The following is a 25,154-nucleotide window of genomic DNA, read 5'->3' on the forward strand; positions in this document are numbered from 1 at the left end:
AGGGAATTTGTCGAGTTCCCTCTTAAAGACAGTTAGGAGTTTGTTGATAATCCTCCATAAACATGAAGGGAGAGTGTTGAAGAGTCTTGGTCCCTTTGCACTTGTTGAGTTCTCTCTCGGCGTATTCATCGCTACCATGATTTTCATCGGAGGTATCTTGCACTGTCTGGCAAGCCTTTTGTTTTTATATATAGTGATTTCGGTGTGCAGAATTGGAGCCAATCACTCCAGAATCTTCCAGGTGAAGTTTATTTTAATCACTATTTTATGGATTGAAGTGGTCTTGAGTGGCAGTATACATGTGAATTGCAACCTCAGTGACCCACTTACAATCGATGGGCTTTAAACCTAACAAGCTAACTAACGGTCGCTACCTCATTCTAAATTGTTAGTTGGGTGAACGGCCGCCAGGGAGCGACCGAACCGGTAACTCAAGATACTGCAGACACAAGAGACCAAGTTGGCCAGTCGCGCGCTAGCCAGCGTGTGGATGTGACACGTAGCTCAGGCGATTTTAATTTTTATCAAGATATACTAAGAACCGTACAGTTTTCGCAGATGCTAAACGCTTCCGAAGATTTATAACTTATTCAGAAAAATATAAATAAGTAGTAGATCCATTTTTGGAAACATTCTTAGAAGCAGCATTTCTACGGGACTGATATTAGGAATCATTCAAACGACCTAGGCAACAATAGATTTAAGTTAATACTGTATTGAAGCTTCACTTTGATAAAAGTACATAAACTATATTATATATTTGTGACATAAATCAACGTACCTTAAATAGCAAGTTACAATTGACCTTCATTACCAAGTGGACATTAGAACTGGACTGACTTCTAAACCAACAGGTTACTTTTCGTACAACTGTGCTTGCAGTGCTTGACGTTGATAATACGTATTACAGACCTTGTCAAGAGTTGACAGTAGTACGTGTTGTGGTCTTGACAGTACGTGATACGGGCCTTGTCAAGTGCTGATAGTTCGTGTTGACAGTACATGTTACGGTTCTTACCACGTATTGACAGTACATTCTACGGCCTTTAACACGTGTTGAGTGCGTGCTACATACGTATTGACAATACTGTTCCTCACAGGCATTGTTGGAACCGTTGACTGTCGCGGCTGAATTGTTTAAGGCAAGGAACTAAGAGACTACTAGTAAACTACAGTGAAGCTGACTCTGCTAAAACAACGTCATGTGAGAGGCCAGAGGCACTGGTGCACGTTTAGGACTGCTATGATTACACAGCTTCGTGTCAGCATGTTATTATCTGTTGCGTGACGTGAAGGGGAGTGCGAGGCAGTATACAAAGCCATCTTGAGCTACCTCCCCTAGACTTGAGTTCGTGCCCGTGTCCAGCATGAATGAGAAGAGTGAACCGAGCGAATCTGCTGCCTCCGCCAGTGGCAGCAGTATGAAGGTCAATGTCATGTATAGGGGCATAGTGTACCGGGTGCGAGGCATCAAAGTCCTCTGCTCCGTCGTCACCGCCGTCATCCTGCTTCTCGTCGCTATTGTCGGACTGGGTGTCTGGATGCTGGTCAGTGCCTACGCAGAAGAGAAGGCGGAGCCATTCGACAATAATGTCAATGCAACAGCGCAAGCCCAAGGGAGCAAAGATACAGAGAATCCTCTATCAACACCCTCTACTATAGACTTCAACGCCCCGAGTGTTATACTTGAAGATCTTCCTATCGCGGAACAGATACCTATATCGCACTCTGATGATGATCATGTTAACGAGGCTGTGGGTCATTTCCAGGCCGTGACGCCAAGCAGGGATCTTACAGCTCCGTCTCACAATCCTAGTCCAGACCCAACCTTTGGACTCTTCGATGGACTGCTGGAACTAAGAGATAAAGACTCAGAGGGAACCACACCTGTCGCAGATACCCCACCTGATTTCTGGCGGCCCATAGACATCACTCATGAGAGTGACAGTATTGTTGAGCACTCTGAGAGCGAACCTGTGGTGGTCCCTTTTCCCTCAGATCGTTATAGCGAGTACAGAGAGGGGGCATCTGAGTTCGCACACAACAGCAACAGAAGAGTGGATGACTTCCCAGAAGACAATATTCCTAAATATCCACTGCAGGGAGGTCTTCCCGATAACATTCCTCGGGACATTGATCCGGCACTGCTCGACATGGGGCTACCATTTCCATACCCACCATCCCTCTCTACGACATTGGCACTCCCATCCTCTACCACCCCCATGTCCAGGAGACCCAGCAACCTCCATCATTATGTAGACTTGCAACATTCACCGACAGAAACCCTTCGTCGACAGCATTCCTTACCACCTCTCAACTCGCGCCCACCGTATACATACCACGCAGTCTACGACCCACCACAACCCGACGATTACAGCGATCAACCTGCCCACGATCCTCCAGAACGTTACGATTACAGTGAACAAACGACTGATGACCATGACCAACCATATCAACAGAGTCACGAAGTACCACAGCAAACCTACGAGCACTACTACGAACCATCATTACAAGGCAGTCGTCTATCATACCAACCCTTAACTCTCCGCGAAGCACCAACTGAGATATCGGAGGCTTTTCCCGGTATGTCAGATAATGACAACTCTCAAAAATACAATGCAAAACGAGGTGAGCAAATATCGCAGGGATTCACGATGCCACCAGGTATCAAGATTCCTGAAGGTATTATAGTGCCAACAGGTGTTACAATACCAGCAGGTTTTAAGATACCAACAGGGATGACGTTACCGGAAGGAGTCACCGTCCCCGAAAACCTGGAGAACCTGCGAAATTCTGAAGGAGAAAAATTAGATCGTGTAAGGCTAGGCTCAGCGGGTTATTTCGAAGATATGATGTATTATTACAACAAACATGAAAGAAAAGCGACAAATATATCTGAACATTCATCTACTCCCGAAGAGTCGCAGTACAGCCAAAGAAAGGGCCTGACACAGGAGGACCCTGGATACTCTGGCCCACCCGTGGTTGGTTATAGTGACAGAGTTCATGCCACGGAACGCAGCACATCAGACCCAGTATTTCAGTATTTCTGGGATGCATATCATCATAACGGTAAACCACCAGCCGAGCATGACGACAGAGGACCTGTTCCTGAAGAAGCTTCGACACAAAGTTGGAGATCGCCTCCACCAAGAAGGCAACGACCTCGTATTAGTGCCTTTCAGCCTAACAGTGGTGGTGCTCGACCCAAAATTCGAGGTCTTTTACCCAATGGGCAAGGCAACCGCCCCTTGCCTTCACGTCTAGACGCTGAACGGCCCCCAGTGCAAATTCCAAATCGAAGTCTTTGGGTTGATCAAAATAATCGACCTCCACTACAGACAACTGCAAGGCCTGATCACAAAGCTTCCACGAATCACAGACCTTTGTTGGGCCCTCTGTATGACATATATGAATATTCTCAGAGGTTAGCATCTACGTTATTAAGCTTCCCAGCAAAAATTGACAGCCGGTTCAATGAATCTAGAAAAGAATACATGCAAAATGAGGTGGAATTACTGGAAGATTACAATAAAGTGTTCAAAGAAGCAGACACAACAAGCGCCGATGTGTTGCCCGATATGTTTGACAACAGACCTGGCAGGAATGAGCGCCTCATGCTTCTTGACTCTGAGAAACTTCGAGCTCTGAACCCTTTTGAGCTATCGCTCATTACCTGGACATTTTTGGATTTCTGGGAGTTCCTTATTGAGAAAGTCGGTACCCTATCCAAAGAAGACCTCCAATTGCTAGAGCTACGACTGGAGCGTTTAAGACAAAACAAGGACCGTGTGCTGACACAAAACTTCATGAAAGCAACAGTCAATGAAGTGTCTCAGGCTTCAGACAGAAGCTTTCCAGAACTCTCTCACGCAATTACAATGGTAGAGGATCTTCTCGAGAGTCTTCCAGAGGTGGAGAAGGTCGAGGACACAGATACTTCTTCCTCCCATGACGTGGTAGAGGGACGCATGTGGGATCCACTCGGAATGTTCAGTTCTGAGCAGCGTGTGAAGTTTATGGAATTCGCGATCAAGGTGTTGTTTAAGTTCGGTCGCGTTTATCTGAAGAAGCGGTACGCGTTGGACTGCATGATGCTGCTTTTCTGCAAAGACCTTAATGCCAACACCAAGAAACGTGGAATGGATGGCATGGCAGCCAAAATAAAGAGGTGAGAATTATGACTAGTTCCAAATTATAAATCTGTCTTACAGACAGATTTATAATTATTGTAGGCTCATAGTCGGCCAGGTCAGCATCATCTTAAGTTTACCTCCTGACCTTCGAACACAACCGAGATTGTGATGTTAACTGGACCTTGTCACTTCTGATGCGGAACTAATTAAAGCACTGATCCAACCGTCAGTTATTTGTCAGTAAAAGGTTAAGTAGCACGATAGGCTGAAGAATTGGAAGAGGGTTGCCGGCGAGCGATGGGATGAGGGATTTGTCAGTATGGAGACCTCTTAAACTTATCATTCCAATTCCCTTTACGGAGCTTTCCGTCCTGTAACAGAAGGGGTTATTCTGCACACATGAAGGGTTGTATCGAAAGAGATCTTGAAAGAGTATTACCTCATTAGCGAACATGTTGAGGTTGAAAGCACTTGAACTGTAAACTGGTTATGATAATGCCCAGCCATTGTCCTTCAACAATTGTGCAGTATATCCTTACTGAACTTAACCATTGTCGTGCAGTATATCCTTACTGTACTTCAGCCATTGTCGTGCAGTATAAGCTTGCTGTAGTACTTCTTCAACTCGTTTGTGTTCAGTGTTTCCAATTAATTTTATAGACACATCGGCCTTCCCTCTTTCACGCAATGTTCCATTCAGCGCTATTTTCCATTCACTCTACTTTCCACTCATTCAACTTCTCACGTTCCCTGCTCACAGTATTTCTCGCGCACTACTTTTCACTCCCACTGTTTCCTACTTACACTCCTTCCCACACACGCACTCCACACTCGCACTACTCAACTCACACCACTTCCCAAACACACTTTTGTAAAATTATAGTACTCGCACTACCCATTCACCACATCCCACTCACACAAGTTCCCACTCACAGCAGTGAACGGTATTTGTAAGAGGGAGTAACTGCAAGTAATTATTGTTGGTGAGTGCAACTGTGAAGGTCAGTAGAGCTTCGGTTGTTAATCCAGGAGATAAGTGTCCACTTGTTTACGGTTGTGTGGTGGTTATTAAAGGTGTGTTGGTGCGGTAATGGTTGTAGTGGTGGTGATGGTAATGTGTCGGTGGTTATAGGTGTGATGATGGTGGAGTGAGCGGTAGTGGCGTTGGTAGTGGGGTGAGTGTTGCTGGTATTTGTAAAGTGTATGTGGTCTTCTTGAAGTGAGGATCTATTGTTGGTAATAGCCCGAGTGCCCCATGGCAGGCAACTTTTACTCGCACCTCAGCTATCCCCACTCGTGTATCTGCTCAAATAATGATCAAAGTTGACCAATGTTTTCATCAAAGTGACCTTCAATTATATTTGCTATTAGTAATTCCTAACTTGCCCATTATGTGAGAGAACTCAGTATGCGTGCACAAGCAACTTGAAAAACATTTGTGTGATACAGGGTAATTCACAAGGCACTTGACGAATCAAAACAAGAGACCAGGTTAGTTATGAAAGAATGATTTGCAGAAGCGACGGTGCCTAGAAGCAGTACTGATCAAAGTGTCCAACACTAAGGCATAGAACTCTGCGAGTAGGTGGTATGTACTAGCCCCTAACTTCTCTGGCTAAGACCTCGCATAAATTAACCTGACCTCTTGTCTCTTATCTAAAAAAAAAAAAAAGGCACAATACCGTGACTGGAACGATACACAAATAACCCGCACATAGAAGAGAGGAGCTTACGACGACGTTTCGGTCCGACTTGGACCATTTACTAAGTCAAGTCAAAGTCGTCGTAACCTCCTCTCTTTTATGTGCGGGTTATTTGTGTGTCTCTTATCTATTCTGTATATTCACATGCTGTGTTTTGGATTGATAAAACCCCAGTGGACGAAAAGTCTCTTAAAATGTTACACGTGTTATTAAACACATGTCTTCATCCCAGTCAGTCGTGCACTTATTCTGCAGTGTGTCTGTTGATATACCTCGTACTTGAACTACGAGTGTAAATGCATGAAATTGCGTGTCACTGCATTATTAATAACCAGATTCGTGAAAACTTGAATTGTATTATACAAAGAAATTGTTATCCATGTTATGATGTAACCTGTAATCAGTTATAAATATCTACTCACTGGGATCTAAAAATACCCTATGCGACATCTGTATTCCTCTTTTTTTTTAACAGACTTGATCGCGAGCCGCGGCAAGTTCTGTAGCAGTGTTGGGCAACCGGTTAGGCATGACACATCGACGTGTGTCACGGCTAATTCTTAACGAAGATAGATAAATTAGGCTATATTACGTAAATATTAGCAAGGCTATGCTAGTTGCGATGTAAAATCTCAAACTGGCACATTATAAATTTTCATAACTTTACCTTAGGGAAGGGGGAGCACGCGATATATATACCGGAAACTGCATACTTCTCTAAGTGTATTAAACATTGAGTATACATTTTCTTAATTTTAGGTTTTAGCACTTTCTTTGATTATAATTTATTTTAGGTATTAAAGTAATCGTGATAACCAACGTGCAGTTGATGATAGACTTTAGACCAACCTCGGTAATCTTGAGATGGGGGAGTAAGTAATTTTCAGATGATCCCCCACACCTTGCCAATACCAGTCGCACTCAGAATTACTTGGATGAACCTAGTAATTCGTAAGCCATTCGCAAATCATCACAACTGACATGTCTTCAAGCACTGCCCCACAAACAGAGCAATTGGGTCAAAGGTAGAGTCGACTACTGTGGAGACAAAACACTGCGAATTATGACAAATTACCCTATGTAGGCCAACCTCTGCTGCTAGTAAGCCAACCGCTATCAGTGCTATTGGTATCAATTTTGCCATAAGAGCAACCACACGATTACGATTTTCCAAATAAACCATCTGGTGTATGGGAAGGTCACTGCAATCGTAGTCACTCCAAAGCTCCTCAGGGATGGTACTGGGTGTGGGGAGAGGTAGTGTGATGAGTGGAATAACGGTATTGAAAGAGCTGGGATAAAAAGTTACAAAGATGCTGGGTTCTCAGTACTCCTTACACAGTTTGTTAAAAACATTCTTCGGGTGGACGCTGTGTGATGTTTACGTCCTATTTTATGTACTGACCTGATTGTTTTATGTTAGGAGACAAACCACAACCACACAAGAGTTGAAGAGTAGCAAACATTAGATGAAGATTTCGAAGAATTCATACCTACCTCTCCCAGTTTTATTGTCTAAGCACACCTGAAGGTTGGGAAGCCGATGTTTCAATGGCAGGGCCTCTCATTTCTCTTTCTTCCCAACTCTTTATTCATTACTCGACTCTTTGAGCTCCTTGTCACGCACCGAAAGAGTAACATTTATTTTTTCCATGTTACGGTCATGCTTTATTTTTTTTCTCAGTTTATTTCTGTGACCGTCTTCATTTTTTAAGTTATCAGAGCGGCATTCAATCTTACAGTTTGCTGCGGGTAATCCTTGGGACACAATCTTTTGCACTTGTTTTTTTTTTTTTAATTTCTGAACAATTGCCACAAGTCGTGGACAAGATGACGCGTTTATTTTTATCAATACATGATAAACATATTTATATTTTACCCCCTCTTATCTGTATTCTTCCTTACCCACCTCGTTTTTGCTCTTCCTAAATGTCTGCCTTTCCTTTACCGACACTTTCCAGCCTTTCATTTCCACTGCCTGTCGCTTTCCCTTTCGCCATCCTTTATTAATTAACCCTCTCGTCCTTCTTTTATAACCCTCTCCGTCTCGCCCTTCCTTTATCCTCCGTTACCCTTCCTTTCGCCCTCCCAAAACCCTTTTTTGGTGTTTTTCTCTTATATTCCTTATCCCAGTCAATATAAAAATAAACTAGCAATGTTGTCTAGTTTTCAGTTCCATTTTGTGGGAGTTACTACAAATGCTGAAATAAATTATTTTTATAGTGACACCGCAAATATCTCCTTTGTACTTCGTTTCAAGCAATAATGGGTCACGGTGTACCTTATGTTTGATTCTTCCCAAAATGATCAATCATTAAAAAAAAAAAACTAACGTTTTGAAGGCCCGCTACACAACCTGGTAGTTCTCTCGCATGATTTCTCTTCTGCATATCATTATCTCTCTCTTACTGGTCCACCAACCTCGCTTAACTTCTCACGGAGAAGCTGATAGATTCACCATCATCGTCTCTCATGCCATTGTCACCGATATTCACGGTAATCTAACACTTCCCACACATAAACCATCACACCTGATTGCTGTTGAAACCGGGTCCACTTGCCGGGTTAAGGGATACGGTACTGGATGACTTTTTGGGTTAGGAGATGCGGTACTGAGTGACTTTCGGGTTAGGAGATACGGTTACTTAGATACAGGTTTGACAGGTGACTGGTCCCGATACGTCTCCTTGGTCGTCACGTTATGCTCGATAACGCCGCGAACTGGTGTGATTCCACCTAACACTACCCTCTTAGCCGGACGCCGGCCAGGTGTAGCACCGTTACAAGAGGCGTTACTGTCTCCTGTGGTTACTGTACAGTGATGACTGAAAGAAGGGCAGTGTGGGAGTGAACCCGCTCCGTTTAAATCCCGCTGCTCTTTTTTTTTCTCTACAGTATGTATTTTTATCATAGTATGAGATTATACTTTCTATTTTAATAGTAGTAGCAAGGTGTACTAGTGTTGGATATATGGTTGAAGTACTGTCGGGTGTAGTAATATGACGTGTGGTGTAGTGGTTAAGTGATGCTTTGTTGTTAATTTACCGTAGTGGTTACCTATAATAAATACATATAATATATACCCGGTCTACTGTAAACCTTAGAATTTCGAGCCAATTTATAGGAAGGCATGCATATCTTATAGGAAGACATCCATATCTTAAACAGTGTAGATAATTCGAGGTCCGGAGATGTCTCACCAACACTAAAAAAAAAAAGAAACCTTCGAGGAGACTTAAAACATACAAAATACTCAGTGAGTGAATTCCTGATATACGTAAATATGACAGAACCCCTGGGAAATATGAGGTAATATTTTTTCATCCAAATAAGTGGATGGTAGATCACATTTCTTGAATCAAGAGCCCTTCACATGAATCAAGATCTCTCCTTTTATGTGCGTAGTGAAAAGTGTACTCACTGCATTCATAGTTACAGACATGGGCGTAGGAATAAATTTACAAATCCTTCAATAGGAGGAAGAATACCGTTCATTTTTGCACGTTTTAAAGGCTAATGAACAATTACACTAAAGGCAGTTAACGGTTGTGAAAAATCGTTAACCCGTTGTTTTCATCTCTTCGTTTTCATTGGCAAAATGGTAACGAGATGACTATAAACAACTCACCGAACGGAGTGTTAGAACGTAACTTAAGTTGGGTTCCCAGACTACCAGTCTCAAGTTTCCTTAATTGTCTGAAGCTTAAACTAGTCATGTTTACCCCTTTCAGAGAGATAAACGAAAAAAATCGTAACATAAAAAGGCACATTGACAAAGTCAATGGTCCAAGTCGGACCGAAACGTCGTCGTAAGCTTCTCTCTTTTATGTGCGGGTTATTTGTGTAAAATCGTAAGGTTTAAAAATAGAAAACGTACCTGTTTGTGAGTATCAGTTTATTTATGCACACAAATCATGATGAAAGTTGAACATTAAAATGGTATGAAATACCGACAGATTGTTAGGAAAGACACATATGCAACAGTTAGGTATCTTTATTTCGAAATAAAGATACCTAACTGTTGCATATGATGAAAGTTAGAACGCTCCATTTGCTCAGACTTTATTTTGTAATTGCGTGTTTTCTCACTTAGTTCTGGTTGCAAGAGTCGAGTCTACAGTAGGCTCCTAAACCAAATGTGAACGGTTTACAAACTCCCTGCCTCGTGCACCTATCGTAGCTAAGTTATTCTACAACTGTGTATGGTGTCTGGTTCCTTTATTTCCTGGTATAGATTACTACATTGCCAGACTACCTTCAGGCTGAGGAAATATTACCCAGTGTGATTTTTTTTTAACTTCCGTATGTGAACCCTTGTCCTCCGAACCTCACCTTTCAGACAGTCCCTGTTTCTTATCAAGTCCTGTGAGTATCTTGCATATTATGTCTCCTCTTGTTTTATCCTTTAGATTTCCAACTTCATTTATTTAAGTTTATCGTAAGTAAGCCTTTTCAGCTTCAGAGCCAGTATCATTACAAACATCCGAACTTTCTATAGTTTATGTACATGTTTGATCAGGTGTAGGCCTAGGCTGAAACCACATTCTCTGACAGGTCTGACATACTCGTATCTCGTACATAGTCTTGGATGACTGTTAAGGTTTCTGTTTTCAGTGACCAGATTTTTGTTAGTGGTTCCTACACTGGTGCTAATGGCAGGCATTGTCATGACCACTGCAGCTAGAAGAAAGATATATCACTTGTCTATCGTGTGTACATGTGTAGTGTACACATGCAACATCGAATCACAAAAACTGTGGCTCGTGGTTCAGTGGTAGCGTTTTTGGTTCACAAACGAAGGACCCAAGTTCGATCATCGGGCAGGTAAAGACATTAAGCATGTTTCCTTACACATGTTATCCCTGTTCATCTGGCAATAAACCGGTATCTGGGTATAAGCTAATTTTTCGTTTACGTAAAGCATAAGCTCACTTACACATGTATATTGACAAATCACCAACATAGCAGAGAGAGATCAATTGGTGGGTCTGTATCTATTGTTCACCTGAAGATTCACCCCACTTCTCTCCCTCAAGGAAAACAGTGTACTAAAGGTCTGCAAATTCATAGCTTATGCAAAGTGAGGTATTTCACATTTCGTAAATTTTACAAGATTTAGGGTAACAGATTAAGTTTTGCCATAAAATTAAAAAGTGGATTATCAAAAATTATCATAACTCTTTTGAATCCAACAACTATACATAAACCTCTTAAATTTACAAAATAACGTCAGTCGAAATCACGCGGAAGTCTTACAAGGAAATAGAGTTCACAGTATGGAAGCAGGTGTTGGGTGAGCTGGTGTTGAGCACGGCATATGTATAGCCTCATCACTTCACCCTTGTTTACTGTTCCGCTCGTGCTGCTGCTTATCATTAGCTTCACCAATCTTCTTCCGCTCTGTTACAGTTGTTATATTCCGCATGCTTGTATGTAATTGGACCCATAAATTAAGGAAGCGCACATTTATGAAATAGTTGGCATACGTTCAGTCAAAAAACATGTTTCAGCAGACATAAATCGGAACTTATATGCAAGCACTATATATTCCTAACAATTAAACATTACAATCAGCTAAGTACATATTTAGTGTGTAAATACTAGAAATGTTTTTTTTAATATTGTTATTTCGCTTGCATTTCTCAACATGTTCGATTGCAGGGAGACGAGACCGTGTTGTGTAACGGATTCGTGCATTATTTTTGAAGCAATTGACAACCCAATTCGTCTTCACCACCTCGGTATACGGTATACGCATCTAAGGAATTCTGATGTTGCTGAGTAGAGGTATTTTTGTCAGATTGCGAGTAAATTTTCTCCTGACATCAGTTTCAGCCAAAAGACCCGCTCAGTAGAACTTCTGGTCATTTGGCCAATACTTTCTCTGGCTTACCGTTGCCTCCCTCCATCTCCCATCCCCACTCCCGAAAATATTAAATAACACTCACGAAATCGTAATAACACGGTTCCAAACAAACCACGAAACGGGCGGGGTTTGAACCCCTGGCGAGTGTCATTTGCTATGGGTTCAAATCCCACCCATTCCGTGATTTATTAAATAACACATCATAAGCTGTGTGGGAAGGTTTTCCATCCAATTTAAAAATCAAAAGATGAACACAACAGCGACATCAAGTGACCTACAGACGGACCGCTGCCTTTACTGTTAACATAATGTAGTGAACATGTTACTGCTAAGTAGCTTCCCCGGCTCCACATGTCGAACCATATGCTGAAGTTCCCAACATGACGATCGCCCAAATTAAGGTCAAAAATAAATGACTTGTTTTCCCAACTCCAACGATGCTTTCTACCTGAAGGGTATTCCGGGGATCAACGCCCTCGCGATCCGGTCCACGACCAAGCCTCTCGGTGGATCAGGGCCTGATCAACAAGGCTGTTACTACTGGCTGCACGTAGTCCAACTTACGAACCACAGCCCGGTTGATCCGGCACCGATTTCAATTATTTGTCCAGCTCCCTTTCGAAGGCAACCAGGGGTCTATTGGTAATTCCCCTTATGCATGGTGGGAGGCTGTTGAACAGTCTTGGGCCCCGGACACTTATTTCTCCAAATATGTTACTTTAAGTTATGTTAAGGTCAAATTTAACTGATAATTATATTCGTTAACAATAATAATAGTCATATTTGACGAGGTCAGATTTTGATGAGCGAACAGAAATTTATGGAGAAAACTTGAAAAAAATAAACTTATTATAAGATCACAGTCACTTTCAGCGTAAAATATTTCTTACGAGGTTGAGTAACAAATATTGTGGCTGGATCTAAGGTGCAAGTGAGTGTACCCAAAGATTTAATATCGTACTAATAAATTACTTAACTAATTAAAAAATTAATAACAGATTAGGTATTAAAACGTTTCAGTTAATATTTCACTTAGCATGTATAACTCAAATATCTGAAGGTAGATGGCGCATTCCTAAATAAATGTCGATCTTTGTCTACGATATATAGCTCTCATTACATCACTGTTTTTATTTTTTTTTGTTTTACATTATGGGTTATCGAATTATTATATTAGTATTACACCGTATTATTATTATTATTTAGCGAGACAAGCGCTAGACCCGTTTGGGTCACTGAAGAATCGCCCTTTCCAAGGAAATAAGATGAATAAGTTATTCACTTTCTAACGTAAGTAAATTAAGTTGTTTTATGTTGCGTAAATTTCAGCATTTTTAAGTTAGGTTGCTGATATCACTTAGGGTACAAAATTCAAATGGCAAATAAAAAAAACGCATAACCAGTTATTTGTTTTTCTTGGGAGAGGAAGCATATCTTCAGCTGATGATTAATTTTTCAATTGAATTTAAAGGCAACGAGCTGTCATTCTACCTATGTTCATTTCAAAGTCTGGTTCTACCTAAGGTTCACTAGCCGCCTTTTCCTAGGATTCCACTACAACTCTTGGCTAACGAAAAGTTACCTTTGTACTGCTTCATGAACTGGGTAAGAAGGTATAGGGAGACTTACCCTATGTGGTGATACTTTTTTTAAATATAGGGTGAAAAAGCAATCATCAAAACGTATAATGTGATATTCATCATTTAATGTTTGTACTGGTTTGAGCCGTAAGCCATCGGAAAGCATCTGTGCCCCTACCAACCAACAAGAATGTGTACTCACTCTCATAAGACATCCACAAGGCCTTGCTTAAGGTCTGTTCCTGCTGCATAGTCCAGCAGTCTAATATAAGGTTAGGTGATGGACTGATGGTTTGTTTGTCAAATGTCTGCATAATGTACTGCTACAGTATATTATGACACTGTGCGCCTCAGATTACCGGACTAAACATAACCTTAGCCCGGTAGAGTATAACCTTAAACCAGCTAGAGTATGAAACCGTGTCCCGGTTGAGTATAATCATGTCCTAGCTTAATACAACTGACCTCTGAAAGAAAACTTTCCCTAGATGAGCCTAATCCTGCCAAGGTCAATTTATCGTTGTTACAGTGTCTTCCCCGCCAGTGTGTCATCTAGTGTACGCCCAGCCAAGCTAGGCTAACAGTCCGCGAGACTTGGGGGCACCAGTAACTGTAGCTGTGGTCCTGGGGGCCTCGTCTGCCCTGGTTTCTCTCTGCCATCTCTTCCTGGCCCGAGCCTTGCTCCCTTGTAAAACACGGTTATTATTACTCCTACCTGTGATTTACCCGTGACCTGTGTCGAGTTTTTCTACTCTTGACCAGGTCTTCCTGCTGATGGTCTGGTCGACTAGGATGGAGAGCACAGAATATGTTGCTCTAGATTTAAGCAGACCTATGCATTACACCTTATCAACATGAAGGAGCGTTAAGCCCACAGGGGTCATATAGCGCCTTGAGAATGGGAAGCAGTCAGGCTTGATTATGCACTTCAACCTCAGAGTTAAGAACATAAAAGTGAATGAACACCGCTGGCCTTCTGACAAAACATACAAGAACGGAAGAACATTGCAGCAGGCCTACTAACCCATGCTAGGCAGGTCCAAACCCCACCCATTCAATGTACCCGTGGGACGGGTCCCGTCCAACCTATACTTGGAGAGGGTTTCGGGGGGTCAACGTCCCCGCGGCCCGGTCTGTGATCAGGCCTCATGGTGGATCAGGGCCTGATCAACCAGGTTGTTACTGTTGGCAGTAAGAAAAACGACGTACGAACCGCAGCCTGGCTGATCAGGTACTGACTTTAGATGCATGTCCAGAGCCTTCTTGAAGACAGCCAGGGGTCTATTGGTAATCCCCTATATTTATAGTTACCTAAAGTTCTCGCCACAGTGAAGCTGTTTGGCATTTTGTTTCACTTATCTCTTTTACCAAATCAATACTTCCCGATAGGCTCTCTAAATCTAAATTTATCCAGCTTGAATTCATTGATGGAAGTCAGACCATAGTTAGATAGTTTCAGTATATTATTTATACCCCCTTGATTTATTCCTGTTTTCCATTATTATTATAACGATCCTGATAGCACTTAATAAAAACCAGTCACAAGTTCATTATCACATAAACAGGAAACACGTATATAAATTAAGTAACAAACAAACTTCGTGCTTGCACTAACGGTTTCGTATATGTATTATACAAATTTCACTAAAAACTGTAAAATGCTTTAGTCAAAACAACTGCAGTCTTAAAAAATAAAACTGTGTGTCAGCTGCACAACGTTATAACTGTTTAACCTCCCCTCCTCCCCCCCCCCAAAAAAAAACATGACTTGCCTCAGTCTTACGGTCCGAGTAAGCAGGTCTACAACGGCTTGTGCCATATATGGTCTATTCTCCCACAAGTCTAGACTGGCATTTAGCGCTTAGAAATTAAAAGGTCGAGAACCGGTGTAAATTACCCCAAATGGGGTAAAAATGAAAATCTCGGGGATGATGAAGGCTCATAAACATATTAATAAAACTGCACAAAAAATGATTTAATAGGCGAGGCAAATTATGAAAGTTATATTTTTTCAAACAAATGATTTTTAGTCTAGTCACTCTAGTGGGTAATTTCGCTGTATACAAATTTGTTTTGGGGTAATACTTAGATGATGATGACGGTGAAATATTATTTCATCATCATCATCATCTAAGCCTAAGATGATGACGATGATTTATTATTATTATTATTATTATTATTAATATATTTAAAAACAAGCGCTGAACCCATATGGGTCGTACGTCTTAGCGCTAAGTTACTGCCCAACCTGCCCGTGGTACGAGGGAGAATTTTTTTTTGGGGGGGAGGAAGAAACGCTTACCCCATAAAAGTCGTCGAGAACTTGGAGAGTAGGAGGTAATCAGGTTTGATCCGAGGAAGGGGAACTCCTTGGAATAAGAGCCCTTCTCCAGTACCCTCCCCTCCCAGCCCCGTTGAATGGCACAGAATGTGGAGATGTTAGGTTGGATCGAAGTCTGAGCCGTTAATTAACAAGCCTATTGCAACACTGTTAGTCTGCAGTAAAACCAAATTATATGATAATTACTATTTTTAGATGTCTACGGTCGCACTGATGAATTAGACTTTCCCACTGGTGACACTCCTTAGGTTGTATTCTAATAATCTGAACTATTTTACATCTCGCAGATTTTAGCAAGGTTAAGTTAGGTTAATAGCTTACTAAAAATGTCATTAAATACTTCTGTATCGCTTTAGTTAACCTTCAGCCCTTGGTTGAAGGGTAAAGGGAATTGTCACATAATCCATCCGGGGTTAAAGAATGTACGTACTAGATATATCAAATCTTTGTCACCAACCCTTCAACATATAAGTATCTGGTATACGTTATATCAAACCTTTGTGTAATGTTTACTGTCAAACTAGAAATAAATATAGAAACAAAATACTCGTAAAAAATACTAAAATTATGTCACTTCTCACCAAATGAAGATTTTAACACAACTTACAGTTCGAATTACATAAATATGAAGCATTTTACCAGCATTAGGGTGCGAAGTAAATCAAAGAATATTTAGGTATACCGTACTCTTTCCATCATTATATGCAAGAAACTTGGTTAAGGCGGAGAAAGGGGCTAGGCAGTGAGCAATGACCCTGTCACCAGCCTCCATTTACCTAACTACGCCATTTATTCTGATAATTACACAGACAGTGGCAGGAAATGGGGGTTAGAGTGGAAGGTAGGACACGAAGGATAAAGAGAGTGGAAAGCAAGACACGAAGGATAAAGGGAGTGGAGGTAGGACGTTATTACGCGTTCGGTTTAAGTTCAGTCCCGGAACTATGGAGCATTATTTCTTATACAATATTTTGCTGTAGCACACTGCGTAACAGATATGAAGCATAGTGGAAGGTAGGACATGAAGGATAGTGGGAGGTAGGACATGAAGCATAGTGGAAGGTAGGACAAGAAGTATAGTGGAAGGTAGGACATGAAGCATAGTGGAAGGTAGGACATGAAGGATAGTGGGAGGTAGGACATGAAGCATAGTGGAAGGTAGGACATGAAGGATAGTGGGAGGTAGGACATGAAGCATAGTGGAAGGTAGGACAAGAAGTATAGTGGAAGGTAGGACATGAAGGATAGTGGAAGGTAGGACATGAAGTATAGTGGAAGGTAGGACATGAAGTATAGTGGAAGGTAGGACATGAAGGATAGTGGGAGGTAGGACATGAAGCATAGTGGAAGGTAGGATATGAAGCATAGTGGAAGGTAGGACATGAAGCATAGTGGAAGGTAGGACATGAGGCATAGTGGAAGGTAGGACATGAAGGATAGTGGAAGGTAGGACATGAAGTATAGTGGAAGGTAGGACATGAAGTATAGTGGAAGGTAGGACATGAAGGATAGTGGGAGGTAGGACATGAAGCATAATGGAAGGTAGGACATGAAGCATAGTGGAAGGTAGGACATGAAGCATAGTGGAAGGTAGGACATGAAGCATAGTGGAAGGTAGGACATGAGGCATAGTGGAAGGTAGGACATGAAGTATAGTGGAAGGTAGGACATGAAGCATAGTGGAAGGTAGGACATGAAGGATAGTGGAAGGTAGGACATGAAGCATAGTGGAAGGTAGGACATGAAGCATAGTGGAAGGTAGGACATGAAGGATAGTGGAAGGTAGGACATGAAGCATAGTGGAAGGTAGGACATGAAGCATAGTGGAAGGTAGGACATGAAGCATAGTGGAAGGTAGGACATGATAGCAGGTAGGACATGGAAGGTAGGACATGAAGCATAGTGGAAGGTAGGACATGAAGGATAGTGGAAGGTAGGACATGAAGCATAGTGGAAGGTAGGACATGAAGGATAGTGGGAGGTAGGACATGAAACATAGTGGAAGGTAGGACATGAAGCATAGCGGAAGGTAGGACATGAAGGATAGTGGAAGGTAGGACATGAAGTATAGTGGAAGGTAGGACATGAAGTATAGTGGAAGGTAGGACATGAAGGATAGTGGAAGGTAGGACATGAAGCATAGTGGAAGGTAGGACATGAAGTATAGTGGAAGGTAGGACATGAAGTATAGTGGAAGGTAGGACATAAAGGATAAAGTGGAGGTAAGACATGAAGGATAAAAAGATGAGGTAGGACATAAAGGATAAGAGGAGTGGAGGTAGGACATGAAGGATAAAGAGCAGGGTAAGACTTAAAGGGTAAAGGGAGTGGAAAGTAGGACACGAAAGGGAAACTGAGGTGTATAAAGGTAAAAAAGCGGAGTTAAAAGAGCGAAAGAAAATAACAGGGAAGAAAAGAAAAACAGTAAGAGATGGAACAATACCAATAGAGAAGAGGATCATACTAGATAACGAGATGAAGGAAGTAACATTGATTGACCAAAACTTTGATTACCCCTATTCCTAGGCACTGCATGACCTTATGGGTTTAGGTTTCCCTATTAATGTAACATAGATAACATCCACCCAGGCACCACTGACAGTCACAACCACAAGTTATTGAGTCTGTTAACCTCCACCCCCAACTCGAGCCATTACCTCAATACTCCTTACATACATTCAATATACTCATCAGTGCATATTATTATTATTATTATTATTATTATTATTATTAAAGATTAGCCGGTATTCTCCCGGCCCGGGCCTTTTCCAAGTGGTGGCCCGGCCTTGGCTCCCTCTTTAGGGAGTGTCTGAGACCTAAGTCTCCCATGGGAGGAGGCACAAGTACCTCCTCATCTTTGGGACCAACTGTCCCCAGGCCTAGCCACAAGCTAGGCCTCTCTGGTCTGCTCATCCCCGCCTCAAGGGGGCAAATGGGAATGACAGTCTTATGAGCTAAAGGCTCGGACTCAGGCACCTACCCTACCCTAGAAGGGTTAGGCATGGTGTCGAATCAGTGCACATAAAGCAAGTCAACATTTCTCTTGTACACTCTCCGTTAAATATGAACACCAGGTCATTATGAAAGATGATGAACGTTTTTTACTAATATTTTAACATTGAACTAGCGTTAAATAGGCTTTTATAAAAGTAATATAATAGTTTGTAAGAAATAAATTTCACTATAAAAAATAAATATTAAAAAAATTATACAAATGGGAGGAATTTGAAGAGCCAACATCTATTAAGAAATCTATCTAGATCGAAGAGATCAAAACTGGATGAGTATAAATAAAAGTGCTTTTTGTAGACTACTCACTTTAAAATACCTTATTCAGTTACATTATGAAGTAATAATTTTTTTTTCTTATTCGCCGGTACTCTCCCTGCCCGGGTTTTTTCCAAGTAGTGGTGACCCGGCCTTGGCTCCTGCTTTCTTAGATTGTTAGAGTAAAAATGTGAAACATTACATAAACTACGTATTTATAAAAGTTTACTTAACTCGTCTAATATTGAAGTATTAGTGCAAATGCTCATCACCTTTCAGTTAAAAATGGTTATAATATTAACCATAATTTTTTAAGGGGTGGACCGGTAAACCAGCGGAAGGCCTCGATCAAATGACCAAAAGCCCCAGCTGTGAGTCATCATGACTGAGACCCGCGTCAGGAAACATTTTTATCCTGTGTACTGACAAACATTATACCTACCTACCATCATCTTCCATAATGTCTTGGTGTTAACATTTAACAGAGTGCAGAGACTTACTTGCGTATGAAGCAAATTTGTTGTTCCTGTTTCCTGAGAAACCTTACCTAACCTAGCCTAAGCAAATTTGTATTTATTTTAATCGGCGAAGCGATAAATTTGTGGGTGTCATAAAGTTCTTGGGGAATGGGAGGCATTCAGGTTCGATCCAGAGGAGAGGTCATGTCAAATTCTTTGCTTCAAGAGTTCCTCACCGGCATCAGGAGATGCAAATTACATGAACATTACAGTAAGTTGTGACGGCTAGGTAGACAAGCGTTTTATACTCTATATCTCACACCTCACTCTTGTCTGTATATACTGTCATTCTTCACCCTTGTGTGTGAGAAGTGATCAAGGTCCTGGGCTCTAAACGTGTTTGCTCATGTCTTTTTAAACTAGACACGTAAGAAAGAACATGTTACTTATACAAGGTGTGAGGACGGCTTGTAGTCAACACCATTCTCTTCATGATTGCTCTTCACTGTAACTAACTTCATGTGTTTGTATTGTTGCAGCGTGGGTCTGAAGGTGCTGATTGAACGTGAGAACCGTCAGATGGATACCATCGGTGAGATATGGCGCTCCCTCACCGCCTGGGAGACCCTCCAGTGTGACGTCATGTTCCCTAAGTCAGTACTACATTAATATTATTTTAAAATTAACTAAATAATGGTACTTTTATTATTATTTCTGTTAGTCATGGGGAACCTGTAAGCCAGCTAAAGACTTTGGTTAGATGACCAAAAGCTCCAGCTGTGGGACATCACATGACAAAGACCCGCGACAGGAAACACTTAACCTGTTTCCTGACAAACCTAATACTTACCTACCTTATAGTCATGGGGAAAGTGCTAAACCCGTATGGGTCATACAGCTCATGGGGAATGGGAGGCAATCAAACTCGATCCAAGGAAGGGAAGGACAGGGTAACTTCCGTGAATTAAGATTAATATTTATCTATTGTAATCACAAGGCCGCGCTAAACCCAGTGGGGTTAGTATCTAGGCAATGGGAGGAATTCAGTTTCGATCCAAAGAGGAGCGTAAGTCCAGATCCTTGGATCAAGTCCATCATTGGCATCAAAGCACCTTCCTTGAGGGGTTAATGAGGTCATGATTGGCGTCTACGTTCAAATAGTGTAAGTTTAGCTAAATAAGGTATAATATTTTATATTTAAATGAGTAGGAGTTATTTGATATTTCGAGCATGATATAATTCGGTTAGATTAAAATAGTAATAATCTGCGTGTATTAAGTGCACGGTTAATTCTTATTTCCCCAGCGCCTGGGATAATAAGAGGCAATCAGATTCGATTTCGGGAAAGGGAGGACAAGTCCAATTCTTTAGATCCGGAGCCTCTCACCATCAAGGAACTTCTGAGACATATACCTCTCGGTGTATATAACTTTTGGATATATACACCGAGGTTTGATCCAAGTAAAGGGAGGGTAATATATTGTTTTTCTATCCACAATTTCCTTGCGAGATTCCATTTTCCTCTACATGTACCCGGGTAGTAATGTTTCCTGTTCCTTGGCAGATGTGATGGACCCAAGGCTCTGGAGATCGTCAACGACGTAGCCCTGGGCTCCCGCAAGTAGAGAAGACAGCACTCTGCAGAAGTCTTATTCCAGGGGCCTCCCTCATCTCTAGAACCTCTGTATTAGGCGCTGCTGTCCTAGCCACCGTTATGAAATGAATGAGAGAACCCTCTGTAGGAAGTCTCTTGCCCTGCAAGATTGGGCAACAAGACTCATCCTTGTGTTACTTTGCTCTACCGGGAGAGGACTTCATAGAACTTTACCTAGGGAGTTTTTTAACTGCAGGATCTCTTCCCGAATACCTTTAGCCAATCCCTTGACTAACATATCAGTAATATATAAAACTGGCGTGATATACCTTCTTGGTCGATGTGTAACCAACTCTTATTATGTATATTTGTGTTATCTCTTCGCAAGAACGTACCTGACACACGTTATTAACTGTCGGTAAAGTCAGTGTCCCCTCAGTGTATTCAGTGTCAGGGATACTGAATAGTCACCCTAAATATACTCACATGAAGTTTCGCTAAGACATAAATAATAAGCTTCAGGTGCTTCCCCTCTCAGTCTAAGTTCGGGTTAATCAAAATAGAGGCAGAGAGGTGCGTGACAGCACAGTGTTTGTCCTGGGAATACTTTTAACAATCTGCACATTTGTAAATATATATTTGTTGGGGATCTGTTTAGATAATGAACCGCCTTCACAAGAATGAGCACATAATGATTGTGGTGTAATGTTCTTGCTGGGGTTGTGCGTGTTCACCTCCGAGAGCAGACCCCCCCTCCCCCCCCCAGAACTGTACAAACGGTCGCTACCAAGCCTTGTCGACCTGGGTGTGTGTGTAAGCCTATGTGTTGACAAGTTATCATGTTATTTATATTGTTATCCTTTCCAGGAGTTTATTTATTGATTTCTTGCGACTATTTATTTGTTGTTAGTTGTAAATTATGGCCTTGTTATCCTAACAATAAAACATTTTATATAATGTTTGTTTTATACAGAGTACACTACGTGTTCACATCTACTGTTTTTATTATTAATGTACTCACGGTAAGCGCTAAATTCCTAGGGATCATATATTACATTCATAGAGCGCTAAACTCGTAGGATTATATAATGTCTGGGGCAGTAGAAGGTATTCATGTTCGGCATCAAGGGATCTCTCTTGAGGAGTACGGTCATACATCCCTGGGAAAATGGGAATGGGAGGCAATCAAGTTTGACTCAAGGATGTGAAGGGTGACTCCAATTCAGTGGGTCAAGAGCCCTTTACCGGCATCAAGGCGCCCCCTTGAAGGGTGTAGTGTTAAAGTGTATTATTATTTGCTAAACCCGTAGGAATCATACAGCACCTGGAATAAAATGTAATCAGGTTTGATCCGAGGAAAAGGAGGGTACTTACAATTCCTAGGACCAAGAGCCCTTCACCAGCATCAAGGCCGAGTTAGTTAAGATTCTTCAGGAAACAGGACAAGTGTTTCCTGACGTGGGTCCTAGTCATATGATGACCCGCCACTAGAGCTTTTCGACATCTGACCAAGGCCTTCCGCTGGTTTACCGCCCCACCCCTTGAAAAATTAAAATTAGGTATATGTATCAAGGAATCCCCTCCCTCCATCACCCACTGAAGGGAGGACTAGTGAGGAAGGAATGCAGAACAGTCATCAAGATTCTATCCAATCCTATTGGAGTGTAATGAGATACATAAGAAATAGTATGAAACATTTATTATATATAAAAGTAATAAAGATCACAGGACTTTTTCTGAAATAATATATTACTAGCTTGTACTATGCGTTTTAATTATTATTATTATTATAATCAAAAAGAAGCGCTAAGCCACAAGGGCTATACAGCTATGCATTATAATGAATTTATAAACATATCAGTGATATAAGCTACTCGACAAGTCTATCTGATAAATTACCCTATGCAAGAATATTTGATAAGTTGCCCTAGACACATCTATCTAATAAGCTTTCTAGACATGCCTATCTGGTAAGCTGTTTTAGCCTGACTCGACCCGTCTTCCTAATGCAAACGTCGATTTCTCTCATACAATTTTAAGTAAATTTATCGATATGTTATTGCCGTTAGGCAAGGCTCGTTTACAAGCAAAATATGACATACTATGACGACAATAATTCCTATAATACCTGAAGTCCATAGAAACTTGAACAGCGACAGAAAGCGGAGACCCGCCTGGGCAACTATACAAGTCAAATATTCATAGTCACACTAGATCAAGAGTCCCTCACCAGCATCAAGGAATCTATATTGAGGGGAATTCATTCACGTAAAGTGTTTATTCCTCTGTTTACAGCGTCTGAGTTGCCTGACATTTCTACCCATTTTTTTCCGCAACATCTGATACTTCTAACTTTGATAGCGCAGTAGTCCTACTAAATACTTAAAGTTGTAGCAGTCGTCACTGCTTCATGTAGCTGCAGCAGACAATGCATCATGTAGCTGTAGCAATGCTTCTTGTAGCGGCAGCAGTCAGTGCTTCATGTATTATAAGGGCTAAACCCATAAAATGCTTCATGTAGCTGCGGCAGGTAGTGCTTTATGTAGCTGCAACAGGTAGCGCTTCATGTAGCTGCAGCAGGCAGCGCTTCATGTAGCTGCAACAGGCAGCGCTTCATGCAGCTGCAACAGGCAGCGCTTCATGTAGCTGCAGCAGGCAGCGCTTCATGTAGCTGCAGCAGGCAGCGCTTCATGTAGCTGCAACAGGCAGTGCTTCATGTAGCTGCAACAGGTAGCGCTTCATGTAGCTGCAACAGGCAGCGCTTCATGTAGCTGCTGCAGGCAGCGCTTCATGTAGCTGCAACAGGTAGCGCTTCATGTAGCTGTGGCAGGCAGCGCTTCATGTAGCTGCGGCAGGCAGCGCTTCATGTAGCTGCAACAGGTAGCGCTTCATGTAGCTGTGGCAGGCAGCGCTTCATGTAGCTGCAACAGGTAGCGCTTCATGTAGCTGTGGCAGGCAGCGCTTCATGTAGCTGCAACAGGTAGCGCTTCATGTAGCTGCAACAGGTAGCGCTTCATGTAGCTGTGGCAGGCAGCGCTTCATGTAGCTGCAACAGGTAGCGCTTCATGTAGCTGTGGCAGGCAGCGCTTCATGTAGCTGCAACAGGTAGCGCTTCACGTAGCTGTAGCAGTCAGTGCTTCATGTAGCGGTGTTTATGTAGCAGTGAGTGCTTTATGTATCTGTAGCAGTCAGTGCTTCATGTAGCAGTCAGTGCTTTATGTAGCAGTCAGTGCTTCATGTAGCAGTCAGTGCTTCATGTAGCAGTCAGTGCTTCATGTAGCAGTCAGTGCTTCATGTAGCAGTCAGTGCTTCATGTAGCAGTCAGTGCTTCATGTAGCAGTCAGTGCTTCGTGTAGCCGTCAGTGCCTCATGTAGCGGTCAGTGCTTCGTGTAGCGGTCAGTGCTTCGTGTAGCAGTCAGTGCTTCATGTAGCGGTCAGTGCTTCGTGTAGCGGTCAGTGCCTCATGTAGTTGTAACAGTCAGCGCTTCATGTAGTTGTAGCAGTCAAACCACGTAGCAATAGTGGTCAGTGTTTCATGTAGTTGCAACAGCTAGCGCTTCATGTAGTTCTAGCAGTTAAACCATGCAGCAGTAGCAGCGAGTCCATGAAGTTGTAGAAATCAGTCCTCCATGTAATTGTAACACTCAATGCTTCATGTAGCTGTAAAAGAAAGTCCTTCATGTAGCAGTAGAAGCCAGTGTTTTATTTAGTTGTAGCAGTGCTTCATGTAGTTGTAAGTCAGTGCTTCGTGAAGCAATTATTGCTTCGTGTAGCTGTAGCAGTCGATAAAAACTGATACGGTATTTTCACTTCAATATCAGCTTTTAAACAAAACTTCATTGATAGGCATATTAATTTATTTAGGGATCAAAATAAAATTTGATTTATAGATCAAAGAAACATTCATGTAAAGGTAAAAGTTTAAATCAAACAGAACAACAAAGTGAATATTAATAAGAACATCCTGCAAACCTTGACTTTTGCTGAAGAATTATAGCAGGCAATGTATGTATTATATATATATATATATATATATATATATATATATATATATATATATATATATATATATATATATATAATATATATATATATATATATATATATATATATAATATATATATATATATATATATATATATATATATATATATATATATATATATATATATATATATATATATATATATATATATATATATATATAT

At 41.5% G+C, this 25,154-nt stretch overlaps 1 protein-coding gene across 1 annotated transcript; it reads left to right on the forward strand.

Annotated features, from left to right (window-relative positions):
• Nucleotides 1–475: 475 nt before the first annotated feature.
• Nucleotides 476–21,902, forward strand: LOC128695379 (uncharacterized). Its single transcript, XM_053785923.2, has 3 exons — nt 476–4,171; nt 19,891–20,004; nt 20,916–21,902. Exons 1-3 carry the CDS (start codon nt 1,368–1,370, stop codon nt 20,974–20,976), a joined length of 2,979 nt encoding a protein of 992 aa, XP_053641898.2. The 5' UTR covers nt 476–1,367; the 3' UTR covers nt 20,977–21,902.
• The last annotated feature ends 3,252 nt before the right edge of the window (nt 21,903–25,154 follow it).

The sequence above is a fragment of the Cherax quadricarinatus genome, chromosome 14 (assembly GCF_038502225.1).
Source record: "Cherax quadricarinatus isolate ZL_2023a chromosome 14, ASM3850222v1, whole genome shotgun sequence".
Taxonomy (NCBI): Eukaryota; Metazoa; Arthropoda; class Malacostraca; order Decapoda; family Parastacidae; genus Cherax; species Cherax quadricarinatus.

Coding starts and splice junctions, on each gene's coding strand:
- LOC128695379 (XM_053785923.2), top strand. CDS start 1,368: ATGAATGAGAAGAGTGAACCGAGCGAATCTGCTGCCTCCGCCAGTGGC. Junction 4,172..19,890: donor ATGGCAGCCAAAATAAAGAG/GTGAGAATTATG, acceptor GTATTGTTGCAG/CGTGGGTCTGAAGGTGCTGA. Junction 20,005..20,915: donor TGTGACGTCATGTTCCCTAA/GTCAGTACTACA, acceptor GTTCCTTGGCAG/ATGTGATGGACCCAAGGCTC.